A 21057-nucleotide genomic window follows, 5' to 3' on the forward strand; every position below is an offset into this window, starting at 1 on the left:
TTTATTTTTTTAACCTTTTAAAGGCTTTGGAACTGAAGAATCTGCCTGGTGAGTTCAACTCTGGGAATCAACCAAAGAACAGAGAAAAAAATAGATACCGAGATATTCTTCCATGTAAGCTAAAAATGGTTTTGATTATTTTCCTGTTTACATTTAGCAAAAGTGAAAAGGGCACTGTATGGCTTTTTGTATGAGACATTTTGGCCTGTGACCACGATGAAGAGTTCTGGCACATAGCACTGGGCGACCTGGGCAGATTCTAAGATATGTGCTGCATAGGAGAGAGTCAGTTCCTCTCTTTCTGGTACCTCCTTCAGCCACTGTCACAGGGTCCTTTACAGCAGTCCTTCAGCCTTGTTCTCATAGATTGCTGCTTCTCAGGGCATGAGCCTTCCAAAACAAAATCCAATAGTCTGAGTCATACACCACTTTTGGTACCCAAAGCCTTAACCACCTTCTCTGGCTATTTTGTTTAGACACACAAAAAAGCTATTTGCATCCTTCATCCTGGACAATAAAGCTATGAATCTCCTCTCCAACAGGAGGCTGCCTTTTGGTTGTCTCCACAGGGCCTTAACATTGCTTCCCAGTGTTGATGGGAGGGTAGTGGCACTTCTGTCCTCCCCACTTAGTTACTCTTAGGAGTTATCCATCTCAGGCCATTCAAAGAGCAGAATCAAAACACAACAATGCAATTTTAATCTTAGGCAGGAAATCTCATTCCATAACTCACATTCCTTTCAGAGTCAAGGTTTTTCAAAACTAAATTTACTATTTTACTTCCTCCAACTTAATCCTCTTCTTATATTTTACATCTTACTTAATCACCAAGTTCAAACCAGAAAACAGGGAGTCAGTTGATTGTAATACCTCCAGGGTCCTACCCCATCTCTCAGTTCCCACGGCTGCTGACTTAGTCTGAGCCCATTTTAACTCTCAGCTGGTTACGGTCTTCTTCACTGCCTCACTTTCTGGTCATTCACAAACGCTACTGAGATTTCCTTAAAATGCAAGTCAGAACATGTAGCTTTTCTTTTAAAGCTCTTTCTTGGCTCTTTGTTACTGTCATGGTACAGTTGTTTAACATGGCATATGAATTTCACCTGTTTGCTTCTCTAGCCTTAGCTCTCCCACAGAACTTCTTTTGCTATCTAGAATTAATAATTCTTTTTTTGTTCGTTGGTTGTTATGCCTCTTAAACTGCAGTTCTTGAAAGAACTACTCATCCCTTCTTTGCTGAGGCAGTTCCTGCTGTCTTACTTCAGCAGCTCCAACAGGCTTTTCTTATTTTCCTCAAAGGTAGGTTTGGTGTTTTTCCAGTAGTTTCTTAGCATCTTGTAACCACTCACCCCTTCTACCAAACAATATTTTAATTTATTTTCATTTTTGTTTCTCCTACTAGACTTGAGATAGTTATTATAAAAACCAGAGTGGAATGCAGTGACTGCTGTCATTAGATAAATAACTCATGTTTAGTGGGTTTATTAAAATTGAAAATAACTTTATGATTATAAAAAACAATAAATACATTTCCAACATGGTTAAAATAATCTATTCTGTTATCTTCTGTGGGGAGAGTGTGGAGAAGTACATTGATGAATACTTCTGAAATCAGAGTAATGAACCATGATTAAACATTTTAATAAATAATGCTAATAATTTGTTGCTTCTCCAAAATGTCAAAGGTCCAAATTTCATAATTTCTATTCCTGCATGTGCAGTTTGCCCTCAAGGAGACTAAAAGCAAACATGCCTTAATAATTAGCCTCTCAGGATTGTAAGACACTCATTTTACAATAGAGGGTACACATAATATTTTATCTGACTTGAAGTTTTTATTCTGGATATCAAAAGAGTTACAACTAAGAAATTCAAAGATAATAAAAAATAGAGTTAAACCATTAAAGTAAGAAAAGTTATGTGAAACTTTCTGCTTTTCATAAAAGAAAAGAAACTGTAATTCAACCATATTCTACCTAAAGGCCCATTGGTGTATCTACCTCATAACACAGTGTAATCTAATCTGAAACTCAGTCAACTTAAGTGGCCATCATAAAAAACTCTTTGGTTTTTTAAAATCACACATTTCTTGGCTTTATAGAAAAGGTTCCTGAAGATTCACATCAAGAAAGCTAGAGAAGTAATTTGTGTGTCGTCTTCAAATGCTGAGAACACTAAATGGATGAATTCACACACCTTTGAACACTACAAATATAGGCAGCCTTCACTTTGCATGGCCTCAATATGCTCAAATATCGGTTACTGTGTTTAACTAAATAACACCAGTCCCACAACAATACAATTCACATTTTAGTTACCACAATATATTCACTGCAAGTAATTGCCTAAAGCAATAAGCATCTTTGCTAGCACTTTAGTCCACAAGTCCCTATGTAAATAACAGATGTGCATCATGACCAGTGACTAATAAATGTTACTTCTTTCAACATATGTCAGTGATAGGTAACTGTGAGCCTGTTATTCAGTTCACACACAGCAAAGCATCTGATTGTGTTGTCTTCTTGTCTCTCAATGGTAAACCCCTATGACCTTTTATCAAAATGTATAATCGAGAGAGAGTTTTGGCTGAGAGACATGAAACTGCAGTAAAGAAACAAAAAGTGATAATGTTGGGAATGAAATTTGAATGGAGTTATAGAAGAACTAGCTGACCAGGGACATGCTGACACTGCTACTGCTCAAGAGACTCTAGAGTTGCAGCCTAAGGCACCTGTGGAAGGGGAACTCACCGACATGAATGACCAAAGTGGTTGTGAGGAAAAAGATAAAGGCAACCTAGGGGAGGCAATGATGGCAAAAACTTGACATTAAAGAAAGAAACTTTGGAGCTATTTCACAACAATATAAGTGCCAAGGATAAAAGGTAGAAATTGATCCAGACTTAGAAGTTAGCCTAGACATAGAAAAAATGCTCACTCTGTATTGTAAGTTATACAACAAAAAGAAGAGGCAGACACTGTTCAAACTACTCTTGGTAAGTTTTTTTTTTTTTTAAACAAATTAAATGCTTTAATTCCCAATATTTCTAATGTTTTAAATTACAATGTTCTAAATAAATGTTAGTCTTGCTATTTTTTGCTTCTCTATATATGTATAGCCAGCAATAAGTGAGTTTTTAATGATTTCACAAAAAAATTTAAGAGTCATGAAACAAGAATAGTATTTCCTATTGATTATTAAGATTCTTTTGCATGGTTTCAACTTGCATGGTCATATTTATGGCCCCGTACCATCATGCCAAGCAAGAATGGCCTTTATTTTGTAGTATAGGAATTTTTAGGTATAAAGACAATATCTTCCATTTCTTTACCATTTCATAACTTACAAAGCATTTTGAAGACTAATAAAAGAGCAAGTCACACAGGTTCTCCAACTCTTGGCCTAATACTTTTTCTGTTAGTTGTCTGCCTCTCAGGGATCTACTCAGAACTAATAAAGGTAATGAGTTAGGTTTCTGTTAGCTTCTCACTTTTCAGAGCATGTTTACGTATTTCTCATTGAGTGCTCTGTATGCTCATGTGAGAAGAACAGGGAAGATGATAATATCTAAATTTAATGCAAGACAATAAGGAAGGGATAATCTTTCAACAAATCGTCTGGATAGTTGCATATTCATATACCAAAAATGAACTTTGATTCTTACCTCAAAACTTATATAAAAATTAACTCAAAGTAGATTATAGACCTATCATTAGAGTTAAAAACATAAAACTTCTGAAAGAAACCCTAGGAGAAGATGTTACTGCCCTTGGGTTTGGCAAATTTTTCCTAAATAGGACACAAAACCCTCAAATTGTAAAAGAAAAAAAATAAATTGGACTTCATCAAATAAGAAAAAAATCCCTGCTCTTCAAAGCATATTATTATAAAACCAAAAAGGAAAGCAACAGGCTGGAAGAAAAATACATGCAAAACATTTATCTCACAAAAACTTATATTCATAATCTATAATTACTACAAATCAAGAAGAAGACAAAGAACCCAACACTAAATGAGCAAAAGATTTGAGCAGACACTTCTCAAGGAAGATATATGGATGGCAAATAAATGCATGAAATGATATTCACCATTATAAATTAGGAAAATGCAAATTAAAACCATAATGTGATACCATTTTATGCTCACTACAATGAAATGGAGTTTGTTTCTAATAAAGTTAAACATATACCTACCATATGATTCAGCAGTTCTATTCATATGTTTTACCTAAGAGAAAGTAAAGCATATGTCTGCATAAAGACTTATATATTAATGTTATCAGCTTTACTTATAATAGCCAAAAACTGGAAACAGTGCAAATGCCCATCAACAGGAGAGTTGGATAAACAAATTGTGGTATGTCTACATAATAGAATGCAACCAGGCAATAAAAAATGATTAACAATGCATTGAACAACATGAATGAATCTTAAAATAATTTTACTCAGTGAAATAAGCCAGTCAAAAGAGTATATACCGTATGTTATGAACCAAATTAAATTCTCCCAAAATTCATAGGTTGAAGTTCCAACCCTTCGTACCTCAGATGTGACCTAATTTGGAGATAGGACCTTTAAAGTGCTAATTAAGATAAAATGAGGCTCTTAGAGTGTGCCCAATCCAATCCATCAGGTGTCCTTATATAAGAAGCAATTGGGACACACAGGAGACATCAGGGATCTGAAGGCACAGAGAAAAGTCCACGTGAAGACACAGCAAGAAGGCAGCCATTGGCAGGCCAAGGAGAGAGACCTCAGGAAAAACCAAGCCTGCTGCCACCTTGATCTTTGTCTTAGTTTGTTTTGTGTTGCTATAAAGGAATAATTTATAAAGGAAAGGGATTTATTTAGCTCATAGTTCTGCAGACTGGAAGGTTCAAGAGTGGGCATCTGCTGAGGGCTACAGGCTGCTTCCACTCATGGTGGGAAGTGAAGTGAAGCCAGCATATGCAGAGATCACATGGTGAAAGAGGAAGCAGGAGAGAAATGCGGAGGTGCCCGGCTCTTGCAGAACGAATAGAATGAGAGCTCACGCATGCCATTAATCTATTAATGAGGGATCTGCCCTTGTGACCCAAATACATCCCGTTAGGCTTCACTTCCAACATTGGGAATCAAGTTTCAGCATGAGGTTTAGAAGGGCCAAACATCTAAATCATAGCATTTTGCCCCGGCCCTTTAAAACTTATGTTCTTACCACGTTGCAAAATACAATTATTCCTTCCCAATAGTCCCTAAAAGTCAACTTGTTTCGGCACCAACTTAAAAGTTCAAAGTCATATCTAAGACTCAGAGTAAGTTCTTTCCAGTTGTAAGCCTGTAAAATCAAAAAAGAGGATATTTACCTCCAAGGTAAAATGGTGGTACAGGCATTGGGTAAACACTTCCATTCCAAAAAGGAAAAATTGGTCAAAAGAAAGGGATAATAGTCCCCATGCAAGTCCAAAACCCAGCAGGGCACACATTAAATCTTAAAGCTCCAAAATAATCTCCTTTGACTCTATGCCCTGCATATTGGTCACAGTGGTGTGTGGGTGGGCTCCCAAGGCCTTGGGTAGCCCTTCCCCCATAGCTTTGTGGGGCACAGACCACTGGCTGCTTCCATGGGTTGTAATAATGCTGCAGCTTTTTCAGGCTGATGTGGAATGCTGTTAATAGCTCTACTGTGGTGGGGTTCCAGCACCTTTGTGGCTCCACTAAGAGTTGCCCTGGTGTGGACTCTAAGGAAACTCTAGCCCAACATTTCCACTAAAGACTGCCTTAGTAGGAGCTCTCTGTGGTGGCTCCACCCCCGCAATAGGCATCTGCCTGCACTCCCAGACTTTTTAATATATTCTCTGAAATTTAGGTTAAAGCTGCCAAGCCTCCATGTCCCTTGCATTCTGGATGCCTGCAGACTTAACACCACATGAATGTCACCAAGGCTTACCACTTAGCCCCTCAGGAGCAGTGGCCCAAATCCTACCTGGGGCCATTTGACCCATTGCTGGAGCCAGAGCAGCCAGGATGTGGGGAGCAGCATCCTGAGGTGGCCACGGACAGTGGTGCTCCAGGTCTGTCCCCAAAAGGCATTCTGTCCTTCTAGACCTTGGGGCCTATTAGGGAAGGGGTGGCCCTAGACATTTCTGAAGTGCTTTTGGGCACTTTTTCCAGACTCTTCCTCATATTTTTGTCTTTTTCTGAGCCTTCCACACACTTCCAACCTCTGCTCACGGCCCAGTTCCAAAACTGCTTCCACATTTTCAGACATCTTTATAGCAACACCCCAATTCTCAGTACCAATTCTCTCTTAGTCCATTTTGTATTGCTATAAAGGAGTACCTGAGGCTGGTTAATTTATAAAGAAAAGAGGTTTATTCAGCTCCCGGTTCTGCTGGCTGGAAGGTTCAAGATTGGGCCTGTAGTGAGGGCCTCAGGCTGCTTCCACTCTTGGTAGAAGGTGAAGTGGAATCAGCATGTGCAGAAATTACATGGTGAAAGAGGATGCAAGAGGGAGAGAGAGAGGTGCCCCGTCCTTTTTAATAATTAGTTTTTGCAGCAGTGAATAGAGTGAGAACTCAGTCAACCCCGAGGAAGGGCATTAACCTATTCACGAGTGATTTGTCTCCATGTCTCAAAACCTCCCATTAGGCCCCACTTCCAATGTTGGTGATCAGTTTTCAATATTAGGTTTGGAGAGGACAAACATCCAAACCCTAACAATTGCTGCACTTCCAGCCTCCAGAATGTGAAAATAAATTTCCACCCTAGAAAACTAATATACTGTATGCTTCCACATATATAAAATTTTAGAAATTTTAAACTAATTTGTATTGACAGAGTATATCAGTGGTTCCACATATATAAAATGTTAGAAAATTTAAACTAATTTGTATTGACAGAGCATATCAGTGGTTGCCTTGGGGCTAGATGAGAGCAAGAAGGATAGATTATAAAGAGGCATGAGGATAGTTTTGCACTGATGGAGATGTTTAATTATCTTTATTGTTATGGTGGTCTCATGGGTGCACATGTATGACAGTTATACCTCCATAAACTGTTAAAAAGGTGGTTTGTGAGTGCAAAAGGTATATTACACTTGTAAAAAATTTTCATACGATTCACCATTATAATGTAGATAGATGGGAAAACAAGCTCTTTAAGGCAGAGATTTAACAAGCTTCTTTCTGTACTTCTTGAGGTTGCTGTATGTTTGCTTCTATTACTACCACCTACTAATAGTAATAGTAGTAGTAGTAACACTAATATGTTTATTACTATTGCTTATTACTAATTTAAGTCTGTTATAGGTAGTAATATTTAATTCCCACAACAACCTACCTCTGAGGTGTCAGTATGTTAGTGTCCTTGTTTTACAAAACGGCTAAAAGAGATTAAGTAATTTTCTCACAGTCACACTGCAAATAGAGAGAGATCTGGGATTCAAACCCAGGCTTAACCACCACTGTATTTATTGTACATTGCTTTGTTTTCTATTTCAAGAAACTTTTTTTTTTTTTCGTTTTGAGATGGAGTCTTGTTGTCTCCCAGGTTGGAGTGCAATGGCACAATCTCAGCTCACCACAACCTCTGCCTCCTGGGTTCAAGCGATTTTCCTGCCTCAGCCTCCCAAGTAGTTGGAATTACAGGCATGTGCCACCACACCTGGGTAATTTTGTATTTTTAGTAGAGATGGGTTTTCTCCATGTTGGTCAGGCTGGTCTCGAACTCCCAACCTCAGGTGATCTGCCCACCTCGGCCTCCCAAAGTACTGGGATTACAGGCATGAGCCACCGCGCCCAGCTGTTTTGTTTCTTTAAGAATCAGTCTACTTGGAGTTCAGTATCACAATCATAGCTCACTGAAACCTCAAACTCCTGAGCTCAAGCAATCCTCCCACCTCAGCTTCCCAAGTAGCTGGGACTATGGGGATGGGGATGTGCCACCACACCCAGCTAATTTTTTATTCATTTATTTTTTTTAGAAACAGGGACTCACTCTTTTGCTTAGGCTGGTCTCAAACTCTTGGCTTCAAGTGATCCTTCTGCCTCAGCCTCCCAAGTAGCTGGAATGCCTGGCTCTCGTCATTCTTCTTATAGATATGAAACTTTATTTTGTAGTATTTGTTGCTATTACTTCATTTTCTTTCTCTTTTCCCTTAATTTTAAATCACTATTCTGATCTATTAGCTGTTTGATTGGAGATGGGTATAAGTAGTTGATGTAGTCTCAAACTCTACCTTTATCTTTCTTTCTTTCTTTTTTTTTTTTGTATCCTGATAAATGAATATTTTTATTGGTTTTAGGAATCTTGGATTTTAGTTCTTTTTTCTCTCATTTTTTTTCCCCCGAGTGTTACTTTACTGTCCTCTCCCTTCCAGTGTTTTAGATGAGAACTGTAATGGTTATATGACTCCTTTTCTTCATGAGAAATATGTTCCTTTTTTTCAAAATCTTTAACTATCTTCCTGGAATTAAATAATGTTACCAGGTGTGCTTCATTTCCATCAGTGTTACCTAGACAAATAAACCCTTTAATTGATCTTCCTTTAGCTGTAATACATTTCATCAGTTAATAATTGCTCCTATTGCCTTCTTTTTTTTTTTTTTTTTTTTTTTTGGCTTCTATGAATCATGGGGTTGTCTCTCGGTTCTATCTTGTAAAACTTTTTCTCTTGTTACTTCTTCTACCTCTGTAGTTTTGCATGTACTTTCTCTATCTCTCTGATTTTTATTCTTATTTTCTTCTTTCACTTGGTCTTATAGGAAACTAATTTAAGTTTTTAAAAAAACTTTCCTCCTTCAAATCATCTACTAAAATTTTTAGCTTATTTGATGGTTAATTTCATGTGTCAACTAGGCTAGGCTATGATACTCAGCTATTTGGTCAAATATTAGTCTAGATGTTGGTGTGAAGGTATTTTTTAAAGATGTAATTAACATTTAGATTAGCAGACTTTGAGTAAAGCTGATTAACCTCCATTATGAGAGTGGGCCCCAGTCAGTCAGTTGAAGTCATTAAGAAAAAAAGGCTCATATTTCCAGAGGAAGAAGGAATTCTACCTCCAGACTGCCTTTGGACTCAAGACTACAACGTCAACTTTTCTCTGGGTTTCTAACCTGTTGGCCTGCCCTGCAGATATTGACTTGCCAGTCTCCACAATCATGAGTCAGTTCTTTAAATCTTTCTCACTGTATATATACAGTCTATTGATTCTATTTATCTAGAGAATCTAGAGTAATAGAATTTGGTACTGAGAGCAATTCTAGAGGAACAGAGTTTTAAGGATGAATTTTATGAATTACTTCCTTAATCTGATAAGATGTAAAAGCATAAATGACATTTCAATAGTGAACAGAGTATTAATAATTCATAGTGTAATGTAACAGTAGAGATATGCAAAGTATTGCCATTAGGTAATCCTATTCAGATACTTAGAAGAAGCAAGGTTCTGGGTGTCTGTATTTGATACCTTAGAACATTTTTGAGTTCTCATGAGAACAATGAGATTGGCTAGTTACTCCTGATGTAGAGAAGGAAAGGATGATCTTAGGGATTAATTTTCCCAGCTCAAGTGCCACATAAATAACGCAAAAGTTTCTCTTTCTGCCCTGAAAGAAACTCTTATATTCCAACAAAACTGAGATTGTAGAAAACCAAACCCAAAATCTCATCCTGAAAATGACTGAATTACAGTGCAAATTGAATCCCCACCCTTTTAGGGTGTCTGCTGTTAAAATGAGGGCATTGACTGAGAAGGAATGGGATCTTGAAAATTGGAGTGGAGATGTATGTGAAGAGCCTTATAAAGCTGGGTGTATTGAACCCCTTGACTCTGATGAGTCTTCCTTGCCAGTAAAAGCAGCCAGGCCACCCCCATCTGAGGAGATTAATGCTACTTTACCTGAGGAAACATTTATTACCTCCCTGAGTTTGTTGCCTTGCAAGACATTGCTGATTCTTCTCAAGACTCACAGCCACCATCCTTCATTGCTTCTAGTCTCAGCAGGCCCTTAAAGGTAAGGTACGAAGTGTGGCCCATGGGGAAGTATGTTACACTACAAAAGAGCTATATGATTTTTCCAATTTATACTGACAGAAATCTGGGAAATATTTGTGGGGAAAGATTTTAAGGGTGTGGGACAATGGTGAAAGGAACTTAGTGTTTGATCAGGCTGAATTTATTGAAATGGGACCACTAAGAAGAGATTCTGGACTTAATATGTGGCTTGGGGAGTTAGAAAGAGCTCTTACAGTTTATTTGGTTAGTTGTATTTAGTGGACCAAAAGGTATCCCAGTCTAAATGAAGATAAAATGCCAGAACTGCCTTGATATATACTATATACTGTGAAGGAAGGGATCCAAAGGATTAGGGAGATTGGAACATTAGATTGGGTTTATCATTTAAGACCTGCCCACCCACCCCAGGAGGTCTAGAGGATGTACTTTTCTCATAACTGTGATAAGTATATTTGTGAGGCGAGTCCCAGCATCCTTGAAGAATACTATGATTGTTCTTCTCTGTAGCTCAGATATTGCAGTGGAAATTGCTGCCACTGAATTGGGAAACCTGAATGCAGTGGGTATAATTGAATCCCAGAGAAATAAGGGCCAGGTAGTGGCACTTGATAGCCAAAGGTAAGGTGAATGTGGTATGGTAATAGACAGCAGAGTCAAAGCAGCAATCAGAACAGTCTGACCTGCAGAGACCTATAGTGTTGATTAGTTGATCATGGTGTTCCTAGAAGTGAACTAGATGGGACGTCTACTAAATTCTTCCTTGATATGTGTAAGCATAAGAGTTCTAGGTCAAGTGAGCAAAAATCTAACCTGAACCATAGGAACAGAGAATCACAACCAGTCAATAACATCCCAGACTTCAGCCAGTTTACACACGCAGAACACCTTGAATGAATGGGAGGACCCTGGCACACTGCCAAGAATGTATACTGTTAATCTTTCAGCCTTCCCCAAAGGGACCTGTAGCCTTTTGCCAGGGCAACTACACATTTGGAAAAAAGAAAATAATCAAACCTTTCAGAAACTACTGGACACTGGCTCTGAATTGACACCAATTCCAGGAGACCCGAAACACCACTGTGGTCTACAAATCAAAGCAGGGGCTTATGGAGGTCAGGTATTCAATGGAACTTTAGTTCAAGTTCATTTCACAGTGGACTCAGTAGGTCCCTAAACCCATCTTGTGATTATTTTCCAAGCCCTGGAATGAATAATTGGCATAAACATACTCAGTAACTGGTAGAATCCTCACATTGCTTCTCTGACCTGTGGAGTGAGGAATATTATGGCAGGAAAGGGCAAATGGAAGCCACTAGAACTGATTCTGCTTAGGAAAATAGTAAAAAAGCAAAAGCAATACTACATTCCTGAAGAGATTACTGATATTAATGCCTCTATCAAGGACTTTAAGGATGAAGTGATGTTGATATCTATCACATCCCATTCAACTCACCTATTTGACCTATACAGAAAAAAGATGGAATTTGGAGAATGACAGTGGATTATTGTAAGCTTCCTCAGATGGTGACTCCAGTTGCAGCTGCTATACCAGATATAGTTTCATTGCCTTAGAAAACAACACATCCCTTCATACCTTCTATGTAGCTAGTAGCTATTGATCTGGGAAATGCTTTGTTTTCTCTATACCTATTAATCAAGAACACCAAAAATAGTTTACTTTCAGCCTGGCAGGGCCAGTAATACACCCTCACTGTCCTGCCTCAGGGGTGAATTAACTCTTCAGCCCTATGTTGTAATTTAGTTCTCAGGGATCTCAATCACCTTTCTATTCCACAGGATATTACAGAGGTTTATTACATTGATGACATTGTGCTGATTGGACCTAGTGAACAAGAAGTAGCAAATGCTTTAGTCTTATTGTCTGTCGGAGGGTAGGAGATATATACAACAAAAATTCAGTGGCCTTCTACTTCAGTGAAATTTCTAGGGCTCCAGTGGTGTGGGACATGTTGAGATAATCATAAGGTGAAGGATAAATTGTATCTGGCTCTTCTTACAACCAAAAAAGAGGCACAATGGCTAGTGAACCTGGGTGTTTTGGAGGAAACATTCCTTATTGGATTTGCTACTCTGGTCCATTTACTAAGTGATATGAAAAGCTACTAGTTTTGAGTGGGACCCAAAACAAGAGAAGGCTCTGAAACACGTTCAGTCTGCCATGTAAGCCTCTCTGCCACGTGGGCCGTATGATCTAGCAGATCCAGTGGTGCTTGAAGTGTTCATGGCAGATAAGGGTGCTATTTGGACCTTTGGCAGACCCCTTTAGATGAGTCACAGTGCAGGCACATAGGATTTTAGAGTAAATTCTTGCCACCCTCTGTGGACTCTCTTTTTGAGAAACAGTTTTTGACCTGCTACTGGGCCTTGGTAGAGACTGCTTCATAGACTACTAAGTAGAGAATGTTTAACCATGGGCCACCAAGCCATAAAGTTGGGCATACACAACAGCACTCCACCATCAGATGAAAGTGGTAGATACAAGATTGGGCTTGAGCAGATCCTGAAGGCACAAATAAGTTACACGAGGAAGCTGCCCAAATGCTCACTGTTCCCACCCCTGCTACATTACCTATCATCAGCCTGCACCTATTGCCTCATGAGAAGTTCCCTATGATCCGCTGACAGAAGAAGAGAAGACTTGGACATGGTCTACAGAAGGTTCTGCATGATATAAAGGTACCACCCAGAAGACAGCTAGAGCACTACAGCCCCTTTTTTGAGACATCTCTGAAGGACAGTGGTTAAGAGAAGTACTCCCAGTGGGGAGAATATTGGGTAGTGCACTCGGTGGTTTGTTTTTTTTTTTTGCCTGGAGAAATGGCCAGAGGTATAAATCTATACTGATTCATGGGCTATGTTTAACGACTTAGCCAGATGGTCAGGGACTTTGAAGGAACATGATTGGAAAAATTGGTGACAGTAAGGTCTGGGGAAGAGGCATGTGAATAGACCTTGCTAGATAGGCACAAACACAAAGATATTTGTATCCCATGTGAATGCTCACCAAAGGTTGATCTCAGCAGAGGAAGACTTTAATAATCAAGTGAATAGAATGACATGCTCTATGAATATCAGCTAGACTATTCCCCCAGCCACCCCTGTCATTGTGTCATTGCCCATAGGTCTCATGAACAAAGTGGCCTTAGTGGCAGGGATGGAGGTTATGTATGAGCTCAGCAACATGGACTTCTACTCACCAAGGCTGACCTGGCTACAGCTACTACTGAGTGTCCAATCTGCCAGCAACAGAGACCAACACTGAGTACCTGATGGGCACTATTCCATGGGATGATCAGCCAGCTAGCTGATGGCAGGTTGATTACATTGGGACCACTTCCATCATGGAAGGAGCAGTGCTTTTTTCTTACTAGAATACACAGTAACTCTGGGTATGGATTTGCCTTCCCTGCACACAGTGCTCCTGCCAATTTACCATCTGTGGACCTACAGAATGCCTTATCCACCATCATGGTATTCCATACAGCATTGCTGTAATCAAGGAACTCACTTTGTGGCAAATACCTTGTGGCAATGGCCTCACTGCCACTGTGTTACCATATTCCTTATCCTCTCAAAGCAGCTGGCTTGATAGAATGGATAAATGGCCTTTGGAAGACTCAATTACAGTGAAAGCTAGGTGACAGTACCTTGCAGGGCTGGGGTAATGTTCTCCAGGAGGTTATATATGCCCCAGATCAGCATCCAATATATGATGCTGTTTCTACCATAGCCAGGATTCAAGAATCAAGGGGTTGAAATGGGAGTGGCACCAGTCGCCATTATCCCTAGTCATCCATTAGCATAATTTTTCCTTCCTGTTCATGTGGCCTTATGCTCTGCTGGTCTAGGGGTCTTAGTGGCTCTCTTCATTAATGTTGTCTGACACTTAGGCCTTTCTGTCTGCAAACTTGGGTCTTCCTTGATGGACAACAGAGTTTGGAATTATTTTTGCACCAGAGTCTAGATTTACCTAGTCTGTGGAGTCTAGAAGATTGCTGCATAATATGGAACAAGTTGCTTTGTACAGATTCTTTATTTTAAAAGTATGAATAGAATAGCACCTCCCTCAAAGATTTGTTTTGGAGTTGACAAGGTGATACATGTAATGTAGCATGCTGCTTGAACCTGGTATGCATGTTTCACTGTGTTCTATTAGTACTCTTGCTTCTGTTTAGGGAGCTTTCCTATGATCACTTGAATTATTTCCTTTCTGTAATGAATTCCACAGCTTGCTTCTGAAATTCCTTTTTTATATTCCCCTTGTATGCGCTATGTCTTTTAGCACTTTAATCATTATTGTAGGTTTTTAAAATTTTTTTTTCTGAGTTCTGGGAAAATTTTTTAAGCTGGTTTTTAAACATGAATTTGTTTTTCTGTTCAATTCCTGCTTTAGGAGTTTGAGTTGAATGATTGTGACTTTTATATGAAATCAAGCTTTTATTAGTTTAGATTATTTAATTTTCACATATTTAATCTCATTTCAAAATTTAAAACATGCTTTTTTTACTATGAAGTAACTCATACTGTTTATATACTGTAATAACTGCTGCTAACATTGTGATGAACACTTGCCAGGCTTATGATTATATGACATATATCATCATATATGTACATAGATATGATGAAAGATCTCCCTACAGAGCCATTGTTACTGCCTTTATAATTTAGTAATATAACATATTTGTTAGTAAACATAGATATATAGTATTGTTTTAAACAATTAATGCTCTCTTGAATTTTATTTAATATACAAATAGGAGTTTTTAAGGTGTTATCACCTTTTATAGAAAGGAGAACATTTGTTGTGATTTTTTAGAATGTGCTCCCTTTTTGAAATACTGGGTACCTTTATATATCTAGCAATTTTTGTTTTTAAACGGAGTCTCACTTATTCTGTCACCCAGGCTGGAGTACAGTGGAGCGGTCTCGGCTCACTGCAGCCTCCGCCTCCCTGGTTCAAGCGATTCTCCTGCCTCAGCCGCGTGAGTAGCTGGGATTATAGGTGTGAGCCACCACGCCTGGCTGTTTTTTCTGCTTGTTCATATTTACAAGGGAAAGTTTCTGTGTACTATGTTAAAATTTGAGAAGAGTTCTGCCAGATATTATGTAAATGCCTGTTTAGGTCTTGTCAGCATATTTACTAGATAAATGGTCCGTGTGATTCTGAGTAGTGAGGACAGGTTATTGGTGAGAGAGCTGCATGGCAGAGAAGGGCCTCCTTTTCTGTGTGTGTTTGTGCTCTTCATGTGGGGACTGGTGGTGGAACCAGAGCTTCAGATGTCTGTGTCAGGTGAAGAAGGAACTCCTGGAGCAGTGAAGCTAAGTAGGCCAAATAGCTGGTTTTTCCCTCTCGTATTTGTTATAACAGTCCATGTTAGATGAGTCCCATATTACTTGGAGCAAATCCCCTTGGTAGCATCCTTTTGCCACAATATCTTTGCTTTGAATAACATGTCCCATCACCAGCTGAAGGCTGAGAATGGACATAAAATATGGCTGTCTAGTTTGGAGGACACTGGTGGAATTCCATTAATCCTAGGATTTGTCTGCAGTCAACTATTAGATTTTTTTTTCCCCTGGCCCCTGCTGCTCTCGGTTTGCAGGTTTCACAGATTTGCAGGAGAATATCATTCATTTACTCCCACAGAGAGTTTCTTTTCTGTTGTGTTCAGTTGCAAACTAGAGGATACTTCCCTTGACTTAATCTTGCCTATGCCAGTTCTAGCAGAAATTTCCAAAAGTACCTGGATGGTAATGATACCATTCTGTGTTTATTAAAAACTGATCTGAAAAATAAACATCTCATAATTGTATATTTTTTAGGTCATGCCAATAGTTTTCAGGGAGGAAAGAATTTAAACTCATGGACTCAACCCTTTTGAAAAAAAACCTCCTAGGCCATCTTCTTTATTGGTCAGAGAGATATACGGATTTATGTGTGTGAAATCCTTTCGTGAAGTCTGGGTGTGATGTATCTCCCACCTTTATCTACCAGATGTTTCTGTTTCTGTAATAGATGATTCAACACGCGTTCCTCTTGGAAAAAGCAAGGACTACATCAATGCTAGTTATATTAGGATAGTCAATTGTGGACAAGAGTATTTTTATATCGCTACTCAAGGACCACTGCTGAGCACCATAGATGACTTTTGGCAAATGGTGTTGGAAAATAATTCTAATGTTATTGCCATGATAACCAGAGAGATAGAAGGTGGAGTTATCAAATGCTACCCTTACTGGCCCATTTCTCTGAAGAAGCCATTGGAATTGAAACACTTCCGTGTATTCCTGGAGAACTACCAGATACTTCAATATTTCATCATTCGAATGTTTCAAGTTGTGGAGAAGTCTGTAAGTTTTTAAACATCAGTATTAGATATATGTTTCACCACATAAGCAAATGTCTTAGAACTAGAAGTTAGGAGTAGGATGGAAAATAGACCGACGATACTTCTTAAAGTAACTTTTTACTTGTCCCTGGTACCAGAAGCCACCACCACTTCTCCTCCTCCTTAACCAGATTCTGTAGAGAAGAACAAATTGGAAAAGAGAGGTGGGGTAGGGAGAGTGTCTGTTGAAGTTGTCTGATTCTGGGTTATACCTGCTTCTGCCAAGTGTGGCAGATATGTGTTGAGTCCTTAAGGTATGCTAATCACTGGGCCAGGCACTATCAGTACTTACCGAGTAGTGGAGAGGTTGGTACACTCACTGATAGATACCTAACTTACCGTGTTCAGTGATAATGTTGAGATATGTCTTGGCCACTTTGGGGCTCAGAAGGTAAATACTTAGCTTTATTGGAGCTTGGGGTAAGGTTTACTGGAGGAGGTAGCATTTGTTTTGAGAATTATCCAAATGAGAAAGATGGAGGGAGAAAGTAGATGATCAAAATATAAAATAATACAAGGTGTGTATAGAGACAAATGTAAGTAGTTAAGTGTTTCTGAAATGTAAAAGTTCAGTGCCAGGGAGTAATAAAAGATGAGATGAGGTTATCAAAAGTAAGCAGGGGTCAGCTAGAATGTGAAATGTCTTAAATTTCAGCTAAGTAGCATGAACTTTATTATGAAGATAATTGGGAGACATTGAAGAATTTTAGTAAGTGACATGATCAACTACGGCTGTTGGCATGGGGCTGGAAAGCACAGACGCAAGTGTTTTGCAGATAAAATTGGGAGACTTATAAGTGACTTATGACTTATGATTTATAAGTGACAGAGGAGGGGTTGAAAATATATTCAATACAGTAACCACATGCGGATATTTGTTTAAATTTAAGTTGTTTAAATTTAAGTTATTTTAATTTATGTAAAATAACAAATTGAGTTCCTCACCTGCAGTAGCCACGTTTCTAGGGCTTATTAGTCACATGTTGATAGTGGCTACTATATATTGCCATATTTAAGACATTTGCTTCAGTATAGAAAGTTCTGTTGAGAAGCACTGGTCTAGAATAATTCATGTATTTCTTGGTCTAATAGACTTAGAAAACAGAAAAGGAATGGTTTATAGCAGAAAGCAATGAGTTAGATTGCTCTAGTGGATTCAGTTGGCAGGTAGGTGATACATGTGTTAACAGGAGTGAAGGGAATGGGAGTTGAACAGGAAACTTGTAGAGAGTGGTGAGTTTTGGAGTCATCACCAAAGAAGTTGATTGGAGCACAATCACCAGGAAAAGGGTTGCTGAGTGATGCTGAGGTTTGACCCATAAATTTGTAATAGCAACAAAATATGTGATTATGTGTTTTGTTTTGTTTGGTTTCCAGCAGTATAACATTGAGATTCCTGAGTACGGGTTATGGGACTGACCCAGAGAGAGAGATTAATTTTAAGGAATTGGTTCAAGTGATTGTGGAGGGTTGGCAAATCTGCGGGGTGGGAAAGTAGGCTGAAGACCCAGGGAAGAATTGCAGTTTGAGTACAAAAGCAATCTGCTAGTAGAATTCCTTCTTGCTCATGGGAGATCAGTTTTTGTTCTGTTAAGGCCTTCAGCTGATTAGATGAAGCCAACCCATTTTATGGAGAATAACCTGCTTTGCTCAAATTCTACCAATTTAAATGTTAATCTCACCTAAAAAATACTTTCACAGAGACACAAAATAATATTTGGCCTAGCATCTGGGTACCAGGGCTCAGCCAAGTTGACACATAAAATTAACTATCACAAATTTCAGTAGACACTGTGGATTAGAATAGAGCTCTGAACACTAGCATCTTTATTCAGGAAGCTTAGGAAAAAGAGGTGCATTCAGAAGAAGCAGAGGAGAAGTGAGAAACTCATTTTGAGTTCTTCCATTAGGGTCCCATGTGTGGTAAAATAAGGGCCCCACACTGGGGAAAGGGTCATGATCTCTTTGAATGAGATATAGGTAAATTCAAAGTGCTTTATCTGACAATACTGGGAAGAGTTTCATGAGTCCACTTCAAGGGGGCTCAGCACAATAGTGGGACCCACAGTCTACTCTCATGGTCATTGACTACCCTGTCTTCATCGCTGGAAGAGATTGGCGCCTCTCTTGTCAGACACCTATGTGTCTTAATTCAATTTCATATGTCATTTCTAAACTAAAATACATTGCCTTTTGGTCTTATTCCTAACATGACAGTCCATCTCTCACTCTAAGCATTTTGAAATCTTGGTTTTCCTGCAGCCTCACGGTACAGAAGAATGATGCTAGATTAGAATTCAAGACACCTACATTACAGTTCCAGCTCTAAATGTGTGAACCTTCTAACCTAGCATACATCTCTCGTCCCCCTCATCCTTACATTTTCATCTGTAAAATGGAGATAAAATGGTGCCTACCTCACATGATTGATGTGGAGATTGAAGGAGAGAATTCATGTGAAGCCCCTAGCATAGTACCTGCCACATAGCAAGTGCTTAACTTTTGTTACCTGTTAGTACTGGTATTTTTATTGTTGTTACTGTGCTCTCCTTTGTAAAATGGAGAAAACCTCTATTCCTAGCAACTTCCAGAATTCTTATAAACATCAAAAAGAGGTTTGAGTATTTTTTGAAAGTTCTGTATAATACCAAGGTAATACCATGTAGCCATTATTATTATCATTTAAATATTAGAAGTTGGCGTGAGGTCTCTCTAATATAAGAAATCAATAAATATCTTTCTCGCTCTGTTTCTTTCTCTAACAGACAGGAACTAGTCACTCTGTAAAACAGTTGCAGTTCACCAAGTGGCCAGACCATGGCACTCCTGCCTCAGCAGATAGCTTCATAAAATATGTTCGTTATGCAAGGAAGAGCCACCTTACGGGACCCATGGTTGTTCACTGCAGTGCTGGCATAGGCCGGACAGGGGTGTTCCTATGTGTGGATGTCGTGTTCTGTGCCATCGTAAAGAACTGTTCAGTAAGTGTGTGAATCAAGCAGATACCCTGATGCTGTTGTAAACACACTACGTTTAACAGCCTGATCATTTGGGAGACTAATATTTGGTCTTCAAAAGCAACTTAGTAAATCAAAAGCGCATGAGCTTTCGATACCTGATTCTCACTGAACTTGCTGCAGGTTCCTGGGGGTGTTTGTGAAAATTAAAGTATGTAATGTAAATAATGGCTTAGGACAGTGTCTGGAACATAATAGATATACAGAAAATGTGAGCTCCATTTCCTTTTCCTTCCCTGTATCTTACACAGGGTGTTTAGACTTACTAGAGAATGTTGATGGAGTGTGCCTGTTTTTAATGAATATAAGTGATAAGCACATAAGAATGTGAGAAAAAATGTAGACTTCCGAGTGAATGAGGGGTCCCTGTTCGACTGCCTGTTTTGCCACATAGTTTAGATTTTGGTGACTTTGGGTAAATTGCTCAACCTCTCTCAAACCTAGTTTTCTCATTTGCAAAATGAACATAATATAATTGAGTTTGAGTCAATAATTCACAATCCTTTACTTTTCTTTTTTAATTTGGAACCAGCTAAGAGATAGACACAGGAACCAGACATGTGATGATTACAATATTTCCTTTATTATTATTTTTATTCTCAAGTTTTATTTGTTAAAATAGATTCCATCTGTGTTGTTTTTCCTTTTATTTTTAGTTGACATGTAATAATTATACATATTTGTGGGGTAGAGAGAGTGATATTTAGGTATCTGTATACAATGTGTAGTGATCAGATCAAGGTAGTTAACGTATCCATCACCTCAAACATTTATCATTTCTTTGTGTTGTGAACATCAAAAATCTTCTCTCCTAACTTTTTGAATATATACAATAAATTACAGTCAACCATATTTGCCCTACAGTGATGCAGAACACCAGAGCTCATTCCTCCTATCTAGCTGTAATTTTGTATTTGTTAGCCAACCTTACCTTATCATCTTTAATACCCACAGTTCTACTCGCGACTTCCATGAGCTCGATTTTTTAGCTCTCATGTATAAATGAGAACATACAGTATTTATCTTTCTGTGCCTGCCTTGTTTTGCTTAATACAATGTTCTCCAGACTTACCCATGTTGCTGCAAATGACAGGATGTCACTCTTTTTTATGGCTGCATGGTGTTCCCTTTTCCAATCCATTAGCATAGGATTTTCACCAGTGTTTCATAGTTTTCCTCATAGAGGTCTTTTACTTTTTTTGGTTAAATTTATCCTAGGGTTTTTTTTTTATAGCTATTGTAAATAAGATCACCTTCTTTATTTTCTCTCAGCTAGTTCGTTATTGGCATCTAGAAATATCACTGATTTTTGTATGTCGACTTTGTATCCTGCAACTTTACTGAATTAGTTTATTAGTTCTAAGTGTTTTGGTAGAGTCATTAGTTTTGGGGGATATGTATGTGTATATATGTGTGTGTGTATATATATATATATATATATATATATGAATATGTGAATATATAGTCATGTCACATGCAAAGAGGGACAATTTAATTTACTTTTTCCAATTTGGATGCCCCTTCTTTCTTTCTCTTGACTAATTGCAATGGCTAGGATATCCAACATTATGCTGAATAAGAATGGTAAAACTGGGCATTCTTGACTTGTTTTCCAGTTCTTAGAAGAAAGG

At 38.5% G+C, this 21057-nt stretch overlaps 1 protein-coding gene across 50 annotated transcripts in view; it reads left to right on the forward strand.

Annotated features, from left to right (window-relative positions):
* The window catches only part of PTPN20 (protein tyrosine phosphatase, non-receptor type 20), a 96574-nt gene that overhangs the window by 62840 nt on the left and 12677 nt on the right, over window positions 1–21057 (forward strand). For 8 of the 50 annotated variants that reach the window (XM_025396396.1, XM_025396400.1, XM_025396402.1 and 5 more), the window contains 3 exons: window positions 24–114; window positions 16037–16371; window positions 19175–19390. The exons of 20 other annotated variants lie outside the window; for them this stretch is intronic. In XM_025396396.1, coding sequence (XP_025252181.1) covers window positions 24–114; window positions 16037–16371; window positions 19175–19390 — 642 coding nt within the window. The remainder of the gene's footprint in view (window positions 1–23; window positions 115–16036; window positions 16372–19174; window positions 19391–21057) is intronic. 22 more of the 50 variants (XM_025396415.1, XM_025396416.1, XM_025396418.1 and 19 more) reach the window with 6 other exon arrangements.

Source organism: Theropithecus gelada, chromosome 9, assembly GCF_003255815.1.
Source record: "Theropithecus gelada isolate Dixy chromosome 9, Tgel_1.0, whole genome shotgun sequence".
NCBI lineage: Eukaryota > Metazoa > Chordata > Mammalia > Primates > Cercopithecidae > Theropithecus > Theropithecus gelada.